General features: G+C 46.9%; 1 protein-coding gene across 3 annotated transcripts in view; it reads right to left on the bottom strand.

The window, feature by feature from the left end:
* Wdfy4 (WDFY family member 4) overlaps nucleotides 1–13385 on the bottom strand; it is a 219146-nt gene that overhangs the window by 57127 nt on the left and 148634 nt on the right. For all 3 annotated transcript variants that reach the window (XM_085828543.1, XM_029469142.2, XM_085828542.1), the window contains exons 44-47: nucleotides 12848–12996; nucleotides 7194–7314; nucleotides 4105–4190; nucleotides 2411–2473 (exon numbers count right to left, since the gene is read on the bottom strand). In XM_085828543.1, the coding sequence (XP_085684669.1) occupies nucleotides 2411–2473; nucleotides 4105–4190; nucleotides 7194–7314; nucleotides 12848–12996 (419 nt within the window). The remainder of the gene's footprint in view (nucleotides 1–2410; nucleotides 2474–4104; nucleotides 4191–7193; nucleotides 7315–12847; nucleotides 12997–13385) is intronic.

Genomic DNA, 13385 nt, shown 5'->3' on the forward strand with positions numbered 1-13385 from the left:
TTCAGGCACATGAGGTAATGAGTCCTCTCTTTTGCTTCTATTCATTCATTTGGGTGGCTGACGACAACTTACAGTGAAAATGACCTGAGAGTTCTGAGGGTAGACAATGAGTCTCTCATGAGAGCAGCGTAAGATGTCCGAGAGTGATAGCAACTGCCCTGCACACTCAGATTTACCTTCATCAACTACTGAACTGTGTCCATTATGGCCGGCAAACAGCCACCTCACCACCGATGATCCACATCAGTGCCCTGCACAGCATCCTAACTCATCTTAACTTCCACATCTGTTAGTGAGAGAACTAAAGTTCTGCCCCTGTGAGCAGGAACCCCCTCTGTTGAACCTGCCATCAACTCCATGTTACCAATGTGAGTCCTCTCACCTTGGTTTCTATCCTGCTTTGCCTATGGAGAATGTCTGACCATTCCTACCTTGAAGCACATAATAGGCTTCTAGGAGCTTTCCCCATACCTGCATCCCAGGCTAGCTCTCTGTCTGCCTCCTCCTTCTCCACCTCTAGCTGGCTCATCTCTATGTGTCTCCTTTCTGTAGGCCTCTGTGTAGTCTAGCTCTCCACTTCTCCAAGTGCATGCATGCAATCACCTGTGACCTTGTTCACTCTCTTGGTTTGAAATACTCTGAATTACATCTCATCGGCACCTACATTAACATGTTCACATTTCTGATGATCTCTACTGGATGTTGTCCCTGGCCCTCCTGAAAGTGTCACAGATATCTCTAAAGTCATGTGTCCCAAACAAAGCTCCAAATACGCAGCACCTACTGCCGCTCTTCACGTTCTTAGCTGTCGTCACGTCATTTCCCAACTACTCAGGACTAAGCCTTTCACTTTCTCTAAGTCTTCGTTCCCTCTCACGAACACCCCACACTAGTTATCATATCCAATCGCCGTATCTTTAGCGCACATTCACAGTCTGACTAATCGTATCTCTCCTGCTGGCTTTTACCCACTACCCGTATCAGTTCCCCGGGTCATTGCAGCAGGCTTCGAACCAGTCTCTCCTTTTGCCCCTGATATACCTGACCTAATTGCCAAGGTAATTCTTCTCAAACATAAGTCTGGTCTGTCCTTCCTCTGATGTCCCTCATCCCCTACCTCTCAGGTATTCATAAAAATAGCACCATGACCAAGATTCCCCTAGGATTTTATAGACTCCGCAGCAAGCCTCTTTATCTCTTCCTAGTGAGTGCCTAAAGGCCACACACAGCAGCCTTTGCCAGGCTAACCAAGCTAGCTCCCTGTAGGGATGCAGTTCTGCTCCCTAGTTCCAGAAAAGTTCCTTCCTGGTCCTCTCTAAAATGATGGATCTGTCACTGACCAAGTCTCAACTCAAGTTTGTTTTCCTTTTTAACCCTTCCCTCGCCACTCCTTTTGTTTCTCAGACTAAATTGAGATGTATATCCTCCTCATGAGAATAGAATAAATTCAACAAGAAAAAGGGAGTGTGGCATTGTTTTGCTTGTCAATTTGTTGAGCCCCAGACACCACATATCACAAGGTACCAATACTTTGAATAAATAGGTCAGACCCATCCATCCTTAACACAAAGTTACTACATACTATTCCTGGGATGACAACTGCCCTGCCCACACATACTCCTGTATAAAACCAGCCCCCATTTTTCTATTCTCATTCCCACCAGAAATAAAGATGTTTACTGATTCTGGATTGGCATTTCAAGGAACTGGGCTCCTGTAGAGGAGATGCTTATTTTTGGGGGACAGAACACATGCCATGCCCAGCAGGATGACCCACATACTAGGCTTTTAAGGTCCTTTCTAACTCATGCACTGGCCACTATACTTTGTATCCCTTATTCAAAATGCTTAGAACCAGAAATGTCCACATTTCAGATAGTTTGGGAATTTTGATATTTGCATATACATAATGAAGTGTCTTAGGTCTGGGACCTAAGTCTCACCAAGAAATTCATGTTGGTCTGTTGACAGTCAGTGCGGCTCCCATGTCAGCAGGCTCAATGGTTGCTTTGCATGCATCCTCTACACAAATCTTGGAGAAAGTTTTAGGCAATACTTTCAGTATGCCTGGCAGGACTGTGACCCATGTGTCACCCGAGGTAACACACAGACATTTCTACTTGTGACATTCCATTGGTATTCATAGATTCAGCTTTCGGAGAGTTTCAGATTTTATTAAAAAAAAATAAGCTGCTCCTATCTTGATCTAGTTTCTGAACATGCAGAAACTTTCATGGCTGTGCACACCCCTTCTACAGGGCCTGGTTCAGGCTGTACTGGAGTTAGTACCTCTTGGCAGGGGATACTTGTAGGTCAGGTTGGAAAGGAATTTGCAAACAAACCAGTGTGCCCTTTGCATAGCTCCAGAGCAGACGGTTGAAGAGAAAGCATGTCTCTGAACCGACCTTACCTTAGGTTGAAGGGGTCTTCTGTGGTGCCTTTTCCTTTCAAGCTAGGTTGAAAAGTGCTAAAGCTAAATAAAAAGAGAAATAGTTTCATCAGCAGAGTCACGGGCCTCCCACCAGCAGCAGAAACATCCTCAGACCTGGTAGTTCCACATCCCCTATCCATGTCCCTTATTCCATGCTGACAACAGGGCCTTGGGCGCCTCTGAGGTACCCCACCCCTTTAGCAGCCTCTTGCATCACCCATTCTAGGTCTACTGATAGCAACAATACTTACTGAATCAAAGGGTTTGGGGGTCTTTTGTGGGGGACCTAAGCACCTTACATTTCCATGACCAATTTGACAACTATTCCTGTGTGTCACTGTGGGTTCAAAGGTTATCTTAGGTCTCCTAGAGCACACACTGCATTAGAACTTCCATTAGGCCATCCCCACTGCCCAAGCTCTGGGTAACATTTGAATCTGACATGCTCTTCACCAGCCCTGTGGAAAGGCTTGGTTCCCAGGGTGCTGCTATGGGAATGTGGCAGAACTGTGGGGAGATGAGACAGAATGGAGGTCTTTAGGTCATGGTTAGGCCAAGTCTTAAGGGACTGTGGCGCCCAAGCTGCTGCCTCTTGCTCCTGTTTGCTTCCCTGCCATGAGGTGACACCTTTGCCTCATGCTATTAGCTGTTGGGCAACAAGTCCAGAGTAATGAGGCCAACTGGTCAAGCACTGGCACCTCCAACATGTGACCTCAAATAAACCATCCCCTTAGAACCTGGTTTTCTCAAACACACCACTGGGGTGGCAGAAAGGAAATCCTACATTGCTGAAAGATCATGAGGCAGCTTAAACACAGCATGTCTGCTCAGCCCGTTCAGACAGCAGAAGGTGCCCAGACTGTTTTAGAAGGCAGAGGAGCCAAAATGGGTGTTCCTGGCAGGCACAAACCTGTGCCATGTTGTCCTCCATTCACACACTGAGCCCTGAAGGTGGCAACTAGCCCTGGGGTCACTTACCAGCCAGGGCCACTAGGAAAACAAAGCTGGAAGTTCCCCCATGTCAGGGGCTCAGAGGTCACCTGCTCTCTCTGGCCCCTGCCTCTGTGTGCTCTGCTGGTGACCAAAACCCTGACTTTCTCTAGTTTCTCTGTGGGACTGTCCACTTCTCCATGACTTCAAGTAACAATAGAAATAAATAACTCTGTGTGTCAAGAATCCAGATGCTGGCTGCCATTGCTTAGATTGACTCATCTACTTGGAGAAGAAAAGGGGGCTGGAGCAGGGCAGCAGGCTTCTCTTAGAGAAGATGCTTCGGCGTGCACATGGGAATCAGTGCTTCAGAGGTTTTTCCAGTGAAATATGAGATCGGGATGACTAAAATTGGAATGCAAAAGAAAGATTAAGCCAAAAAAAAAGATTTGGAAAATTAGAAAATACAGCCAAAATACTCTGGCAGGTCCATTGCACACCAGTTTCTTAAAAAGCCCGTGTCAGCACGGCTTCCTCCCTTCAGTCGCTGCCCTCACTGCTCCAAACAGGCTCCTCTGGTTTGGCTTGTACTTTGTTCCAAAAGTCAGAAAGCACTTTGTGCCTCACCTAAATTCTGCTTGCTGTGGGTTGGGGACACTTGCACAGAATAGGGCTGGGGAACCTCGCTTCTCTGGTCACCGTTCAGGATTGTAGCTTTGAAAGGAGCTTTTGCCAGTCCTTACCTTTTCAAGGCTTTACTCCGGTCGCTGTTGTAGAAGACTAGGAGCTTGGAATACCCGTTTTGGAAGAAGATCTCCAGGGCAATATCCTATACAGAGAAACTCCTTTTATTATGAGTGCTGACTCCCAGACAGAGGTACTCCTGGGTATCAGAGCAAGCAGAGACTGGGCATATGGGTCTCTGTGGTAGGAAGCCCTTATGGTTAGCATAAACCTCTCTCTAAGGGTGAAAACCTTGGTACTGGGTGAGTAGGGCTCTGATAATAACATGTGCAGATGAAGCAGGAAGTGAAGGCTTTGTTTGTAGATGGGTGAAGAGCCTACAAAAAGAGCATGCTCAGTTGCATAGTCAAGTTGCATGACATTTCTGGGTCATAGGTTTAAAGGACTCACTTCACCAGAAACCCTCAGAAGCTATGGAGTAGGATGACTCTTCAGCTGGGCACAATGCTCTGCTCATCTGTGGATGTCAGATGATGGAGTGCTCCTCACACCCACATCCTGCAGCCATTCTGGTGTGACTACCCTACAATGCCTGAATCAACTTTACATGTTGTTTTTTTTTTTAACTTTTCCTTTGGCCATTTTCTTTCTCTCTCTCTCTCTCTCTCTCTCTCTCTCTCTCTCTCTCTCTCTCTCTCTCTCTCTCTCTCTCTCTCTCTCCCCTTTCCTTCTCTTCCAAGCTATTCATATAATAGACTTGAAAGAAGGAATCCCACAATTCCAGATGTGGGAGGAGCCTTGGGGATGACATGGCATCATGGAAGGAGAATTCCCGGGGGGTGGGAGGAGAACCAGGGAGTCTGAGGCCTGGACAAGGAGGACTAAAGTCAGAGACTTAGACCTATGGTTAGTTAGGCACCCAGAAATAAACACCACTTGCTTCTCCTGGTAATCAGTAAGGTTTTCCAGCCCCCAAATCCCAGCAAGAGTGGATTTACATGGGTACCTCCAAGTCCCTTTGTACCACGACATATAAGGATGTGGGGCGCTTTCTCTACAAAGAGAAACATACACAACAAGACAGACAGTGAGATCCAATCCCTAGAAGCTACAGCTTACTCAGATCCTTTAAGTGACAGGCTCTAACTCTCCTGGAAGAACCCAGAACTGGATAATCACTGTTTCTCCCTCAAATACCCAGTTCACTGGAGACATGGATACCCTTCCACTGACCTTCACAACCACCCAGAAACAACCACCTGGAAGCTATTCCCCAGGAAGGAGGAAACACACTCGCAGTGACGCTAAGTTGTGAGTGTAACCTGCGAGACAAGTGTAGAAGCTTAGGAAGGGACCAGCCATCCACTGTGCATCCAGTATGTGCTCAGTGCTGTGCGCACGGTGTGGAAAGGGCAAGGCATGGCTGCCATGACCGAGGGTGAGATGGCTTGGAGAAGTGATCAAGGGCTCTCCAGGGCCAGCTACCTTGCCTGGCATCTTCCTGATGGGGAATTCTTCCTTACTCTGTGTCCTCACATTTGCCATGTCCTTTAGAAAGAGCTCAGGATCAGGAAAAATAAGCAGGAAAGCCTTCAGGCAAAAGCAGCAACAGTGGAGGAAAAGCACTCAGTTGGGGCCAGTGGGATAGCTAGAACTCTAGAATTTACTCCCCTGGAATATCTTCCAGAGCTTCAAACTTTAGGGAATAACAAGGCTCCTGCAAGAGGCTTTCAAGAAGAATTAAAGTGTTCCACATAGCCCAAATGAAGCCACAGATCCAAGGAGCCCTTAATAGGTTCTTCCAAGTCAAGTAGTGCCCCTTTCTGTCCTTGGGAAGTATCCCAGAAACTGCAGAGAGGGATGAACCCTGGTCCTCTCCTGTTGGGATGGGTTTGTGCATTGTGTATTTGGATGCTGATTTCTATGCCCAGACATCTGGTTGCAGTCTGGGAGTCAGGCATGGTCAAGTATCTCTGGTCTCAATGTTATGTAAAAGTTGTTTTCCATCCTCTCTGATTGGCTAATACAGAGCTGATTCAGCCAATAACTGGGAAGAGGAAAGAGGGAAGGCAGGGCTTCTGATCCCAGTCAGAGAGATCCAAAGAGACAAGAGGGAGGAGGGGAAGAGAAGAATGGATGGAGAGAACAGGAGTCATCATGAAGACACACATGGATTAGAGAGAGCCTGAGCAAGACTCAGATTACAGGTAAAGTATCACATGACTGGGAAGTGGCCAAGCTAACACAGTCGGGTTAGACTCGATGAATACCTACCCAGTTAACAGGGCTTTCAGCTTGTTAATAAAATATACCAGGTCTCTGTGTCATTTATTCAGGAGCTAAAACAGGATAGAGAGGGCATAGAAATGTATTGCCCTTGGGAGCAAAGGGGGCTCTTCCTGTGTCTTGAAGCTACCTTGAAGGCTTGGGGAGGCAGCCCTGTCCTTGCTGAGTTAGACTCATGGAGGAATTTTGGGGTGTACACCACTAGGGTCCAGAGCTCTTCCTCCTACCCATGCTGCAGGGAATGTTCTATGCAGAACATTAAATGGAATGCTAAATGGAATGTTCTATGCAGAACATTGCGCAGGATCTCATGGCTGAACTCATTCCCGTACAGGAGCCTCTCCATCTCTAATTAGAACCTAGGACGCCATTGTAAGCAGTGGGGATGCTCTGGGAGATGTGTCAGAGGGAACAGTCATCCAGTCCCTAAATCGTTTGGCCTGGGAGATAATGAGAAGCTCAGAGCCAGGCAAGCTCTGGAGGAAGTCAGGAGGAGACTGGTGACATGTATTCAGGATGCCTCTGGGTCACAAGCTCTCTGTGACGCCCACAATTCCTAAAGCTTCAGCATAGCTTCATATCACAAAGAAGATGCTGACTCCCAGAAGACTCGGTGAGCTAGAATAACCCAGCAGTTTTTGCCTTGGCTGGAGAGCCTGTTGAGATTGCCAGAGCTCCAAGTCCTCTGGGATCCAGATGAAGCCCAGGGAAGTAATAGTCAAGGTTTCTCCACAAGAGTCCTGGGCCAATAGGAGCTAAGAGGGATCACAGAGACATATGCCTGATGACTCCTGGTTCACCTGTGTCATGATAAGCAGACCACCCCCTTCTACCCTGGGTGGGTCAGGACCCCTCAACTAACCTGAAGGAGAAAGCGGGCCTGCCGGAGCTCTCTGAGGTCACTATAGGCATGGCGCTGGCAGGAGTAATGGTCAGAGGACCGGTCTTTGCTGCACATGTTGAAAATGAAGGGGTCACTGATACTGAAAAGGAAATAAGATATGATGTGTACACACGTGGACATCCATCGAAGAAGGCACTTACAGTCCCCCCCCCAGTTACTCCCCTCTCCTGGCCCCACAGTTTTCAGAGCTACCCTGGAAAAGGGCTGTAGTTATGCTAACTGCTCTGCTGATTTGATGAGCTGATGGCTTCCCATATCTACTCAGTTCTGTCCTTGAAGAGTAGGCAGAGAGCTAGCCTCATGGGTGAAGAGTCATGTTGACCCAGGGTGCAGGGGGTGGGTATGTGAGAAAACTCCCTAGGTTCAGAAGTCTGCAAATTTGTTACACCACATGGATTTGTGGTACTTTAGACCCGTGTCCTCCAATCTTGAGTCTTTAGTGACCCTGCAAGCTGTTGAGAGAGAACACCAGAGGGGTTGGATATACCTGTCATGAGATAGACCACCCAGAATTGTTGGATGCACCTGTCATAAGACAGAGAGCCAGTGAATTAGAAGACATGGTATAATCACATGGCAGAAAAAAAAACAGATACTAGAATTCATTTGGTTTTCAAGATCCAGGCTTTGTTGAGAGAAGGGGATTGATCATCATCTAAACTTTCCAAAGTTAGGCCTTAGAGGGCAAGCATTATCCTACCAAAGAGCAGAGCAGAGACCTGCGTGACTTAAGTCTCACCTCTTCCAACATGGAGGGGTAGCCTGTAGGACATAGAAGATGGTCTGGAAAGGGATTTCCATCAAAGGGTTCAGAGCAAGCCTCTCTCCTTGGAAGGAAGTGGAGGGGGCAGAGAACCTCAGATTTGTCTGAATGCTCATTTCCAAAGAGAATGTCCTGTGTACTTGAGGTGGGGGAGCTCTCAGTACTCACACAGATGGGGTCTTGGGAAATAACATTAACTCTCTTTATAGACAGCTCCATTTATGAATAGCTAGACCATGTGGCCAGTATATTTGTATTTATTTAGATTCTATTTTATCTCAAGCTCTGTGTATACCACCACAAATATTCTGAACATTCTGATAACATTTCCCTCCCAGATAAATGGCACTTGCCCTAACACATTTATGTCCTAATCAGAGGACTAGAAAGGCCAGAGGTGAAGGAGCCCTTGCCAAGGTGCGGATATGAGGGAGGGGAGTGGAGGCAGGAAAACTGTTTCATCTCCTCCTGGTGCTAGCCCTAGAGTCACCCATGAGGTCCCATGCCACCACTCTGTGGCTGAGAGTCAGGTTCTCACAGACCTGATGGGGGGTTCTGGTCTAGTCACTGGTGGCCCAGGTTCCATACTACACAGAGCTTGGAGTTTCCCATCCAGCTGAAGGCCCCTGTAGGACAGGGTGGAAATCTGGACTCTTTGGGTAGCTCCTTATACAGACGTCTTCAAGGACACAAACTTAGGCTCTTTGCAACCCCTCCTGGCCCCTCTGCTCAGAGCCACATTGCTGTAGGGCTAATCAAAGAGAAAATGTGGTTTTGGTTTTGGAAGCCTTGGCCAGGAGGCTGTTGCGGGCTGGAGCCCACTGTGCATTACAAGAGCCACCGCTGGGTGGAAGTTGAGTTGTTTCCAAGTATTTCTGACTTTCACGGGGAGTGGGGGGGGGCAGTGGTGATTATTCCACCTCCCTCCCTTTGCTTAAGCTAAACAGCATTCAGGCCAAGGTCTGGTGGGAATGACGAGCGCTAATCTTTCTTGTGCTCCATAGGCTCCTGCTATGAGACCTACAGAAAGCACTCTCTACACCTTAGCTCCTCCACAGAGTGGTGCAGCATCTCCTATGCAGGATGGGCGAAGGTCCCTTGTCTTCCCCTGAGCCTTGTGGATGCTTGCTAAGTGACTGCCATGCTCCCTAGCTGCCCAGAACTCCCACATCCACTGTTTATTTTGTTCCTAAATGAGTCTCCCCATGCATGCACCATGTTCCTTTCCAGTTATAAACCTGGAAGCTGCTTTCCAGAGGCAAGACTTCCCAAAGGTTGCAGTTTGCTATTGCATCAAACCCAGGTCCTCTTGACTCTTAAGCTCAGCAGTGTCACTCAGCAGTGTCCTGGGAAGCGCTCCTCAGAGTTGTTGCGGAGCCTTTTCCAGCTCCTTCTCTTTAGTTTACCCCATGCTATAGGTCCATAGGTCCCACAACTGATACAAGTGAACCATGGGCAGCCTGTACTAGAACATGGGGCTTTGGGGAGAAAAAAAAGGAGCCATGTTTTCCTCATGCCTCTTGGTCTGTGTAACTACATAGGACAGAACGGGCAGCCACAGATCCGCAGAAAAGTTAAACTATGTCATTGTTGAGTTCACTGATAGACATCCAAGTTGAGGCTGGCTACATGCAGCATTTATACAGGTGTCACTGGGTGCTCTAGATAACCATTCTTACATATCATGCTAAGTAAATCGAGATAGATCAGCGCTCAGACATCCAAGGTTAACGGGAAGGAAGAAGCAGGTTGATCCTAGTTCATTATTAGGAGGACCTGTTGTTGCAGGGCACAGGATGCTGTTCAGAGTTCTACTTCCAGGCAATCACCTCCCCATATCAAATTGTTTAGAGTTGCTTATATATAGATTTTAATAATTATACCAGGAAAACCCACTAAGTCAGGTAAATGATGGCTGTGATGCTGACCGGCCTAGTTTTCGACAGCTGAAGTAGGCTTCAAAGCAAAATACACTTCAGTTGGCCTCTATTTGAAGTCGTTTAATTTTGTCAGAATGATAGTGGTAGTGTGTAGCTGGAATCTCTCAGGGATCTAAACATTTTAGAGATATCGTGTCACTGTAGCTGTGGAGCTACCACCATGCACACACATGGTGGATGCTTAGTAACTTTGCAGAATTGAACTCAACAGAGAATTGATGCCCAACAATCCACGGACAGGAAGTGAGTGTTCCATACTTCATCTCCAAGGTTCCCATAGATGCCACCCACTGTTTAGGGTAGAACTGTGGATTCCTAAAGAGATAGGTTTATGTCACAATGTGACTTTATTTGAAAGTGGGTCGTCTATAGAAGCCTTCAAGCTAAAATCAAGTCACTGGAGTGGGCCCTAATCCAATATAACTGATGACATCATAGAAGGGTACTTGTGAACCCTGAGAAAGAAGACAGTTGTGTAGCTGGCCAGTGTGTCTATATACAAGCCAAGGAACTCCAAGGATAGCCCAGACACCAGAAGCTGAGGGGAAAGAGAAAGGCTTCTCCCTTGAGCAGCTGAGGAAGTGCCGCTGACACCTTGATTCATCCTTTTAGCCTGTAAGGCTGCATAAGTTTAAAATTCTGTGATCCTTGCAGGCCACCAAATTCTTGACAGCCCTAACAAACTAATACAGCCACTAAACATTCCACTGAGGAGAGAGCCCAGTGCCACTAAGAGCCAAGCTTCTCTGGACCTTCTCCACCTCTGCAGTACATGCCTAAGTCCAGTCACCTCGAGGGCATTTAGTGTTCTTGGACTTGATTGGAGATATTTTTATGGTGCAGCAGCAAGCCTCTTCCAAGGTCTAATGCTCAGCTGTGCTCAACTCAATGGCTTTTAGAGAAGCATTTCAGGATTGGTCCAGCTTTATTTTTAACAGGCTTATTTATGTACCTTCTTTAGTCTCCATGGTCAAAATACGGCCCAATTCCCATTGATCTGACAGGATCTGGGAGCCTGGCTGGGATCGCTGCTTCTCTCTTAGTAGCAGTGCTTTCTCAGGTCTTAGAGAAGCTGGTGGGGGCAGTGACTGTCTGATTAACAAACACTTCCTTGGGGTGACTAAAAATACCCAGGCAATTCCCTGGAGATATCCCAAGGTAGTCAGTCATTTCCATTCTACCCGAGTTTTAGAAAGTACATTTCCAGACAAGGGAAATCACTCTTGCCATTATAAGTCAAGTGTCCAACCACTGGGCTTATATTACAAGTGCAGGGATAGACGACTTGATGATTAAAACAAAGTATAGCTGATCAATAACATCTTATCTAAGGCTAGCTTAATCCAAGCCCAAGTGATGTTAGAAGCGATGGGTTGTGCATGTCGTTACATGGTGGGCATGCTGAGCAATAGAAAGAGCAGAGAGCTTTCATCAGCAAAGAAAGGCCAGCCTGCGGACCCAGTGTCCGTATTGATCAGTATCAATAAAACATGAGTGAGAAGATGGAATGAGTGTGCCAAGTATTAATTATGCTACTCCAGCTTTGGAAAATCATCAAAGACTTGTAGCAATGGGAGAGATTTTATGAATAAAAGATGGAAATTAGTGAGAGAGGACGTCAGTAAGTATAATAAAGCAAATTTCAACCGTAATCTAAACAGGGTGGGCTGGCAAACACTCGTGCACATACCCTTTAACTCTGGCTTCCTGAATTCATGATAGCTGGGAGTTAAAACTCTTGCTACTGACAGGTCAAGACGGAATTCTTTGCCAACATCTGTAAACAATGGCTTTCGAAGTATATAGTCCCTGATGACTGGTAGAATCAGCCTGAGCTAGGAGCTGGCAAAATATCAGATCCCACCAGACCTACCAAATTAGAAACTACAGAAAGGGTAGAGCCCAGAAGTCTGTGTGCTAATGATCCTTCTGGGTGACTCTGGAGTAAGCCACTTTGAAAGTCACTAGATTAAGAAGTTGCTGTCACCAGAGGAACCATGGCAAACCACAGTGAAAAACTCTCCATCTAGCAAGAACAAAGACCATGAGAAAACACACAATTTGACAACTGCAAAACACTATTGGTCTGACTTCGGATGGTTGTCCTTCATGAGCACAGAGTGCAGTACTCTGTGGAGTACTAGTCAGTAGGAGCTGGCTGAACCCCAAAAGAGCAAACATCTGTCACTATAGAGAGGCCTTAAGATTTTCTGCTGATGATGTCAGCTACTAGTTGTGGAAAAGACAGAAGACATCATTTCCTCATTTGGTCACTTTGCATTGTTTTTTCTTGAGATAGGATTCTCACTTGTAGCTCTTGCTTGCCTCACACTTGGCATCTCCGTGTCTCAGCCTCCTGAGTGTTGGGGATAACCCATGTGCCACCCTACCTGGATAATTGTTGGAAAAGTATTGTCCAAACCTCAGCCCTTATTAGATTTTAGCCATATCATCAGGCAGCTCTCCCTGCATCAGTCAGGATGTCTCCCAGCTATGGTAACAGAAGTGCCCCTGTATCGTGTATGCTTTGTTCCAGAATGATAGTGTGCTCTGACCTCTTTTCCAAGAAGCCTGTCTGTGTAGCCCATGTCATTTGAGTGCCTTGGGCAGCAGCCACTATCTCATATAGAATGATGGGCAGTCAATGAGTAGTTGAATACATACCCTGATGTGACTGAAGTCTGTTATCCAAGTAACCTGAGGGAAGGTCCCCAAGTACTAAGATACATGGCCTAGCAGGGGAGACATACAAGGCTGCCATGTTGCTACCCAGCCCATAGGCTGTCTTTGGAGAGTCATCTATTTTATTCCATGGCTCTAAGCCTATGATAACCATTAGGAAGAGGAAAAGAGGGAACCAGGAGTAGGCAGGGCTTGGGGGAATCTGCTGGGGGAAGTGGAGAACTCACTTGGATAAGCAGTGGTGGGTGCAGTAGACATCGCCTGTAGGAGACAGAGTAAAGTTCTCACAGATGTAGAAGTGCTGCTGGCCAAAGAGCAGGATCCCCTCTGAGACCAGGTGGCCCTGCACAATCACCATGGGGACCTTCTGTGACACCTGGAGGGAGAGAGGGTGCCAAAGTCAGACCACGTGCCTGGGAGACAAGCCACGCCCGTGATTTTTATGAAGAACTCACAGGACAGTTGGAACTGTCAGTGGTAGTGGCTTGCAAGAATGGCAGGCTACACAATCTCAGCCACAACCACAAGTGATACCATCAGCCCATGTAGTTTTTAATCTACACATGGACACAACCATTCTTATCAATCCATCTGGGTGTCATTATATATATATATCATTACACCCTTTCTCCCTTCCCTTTCATCCCTCCAAATCCTCTGACATATCCCTCCTTACTCTTTTTCAAATTCAAGACTTCTATTGCTATTAACTATTGTTTCACACACACACACACACACACACACACACACACACACACACATGCA

Source organism: Mus caroli, unplaced genomic scaffold, assembly GCF_978045245.1.
Source record: "Mus caroli unplaced genomic scaffold, Mus_caroli_1 scaffold_12, whole genome shotgun sequence".
Classification (NCBI taxonomy): Eukaryota; Metazoa; Chordata; class Mammalia; order Rodentia; family Muridae; genus Mus; species Mus caroli.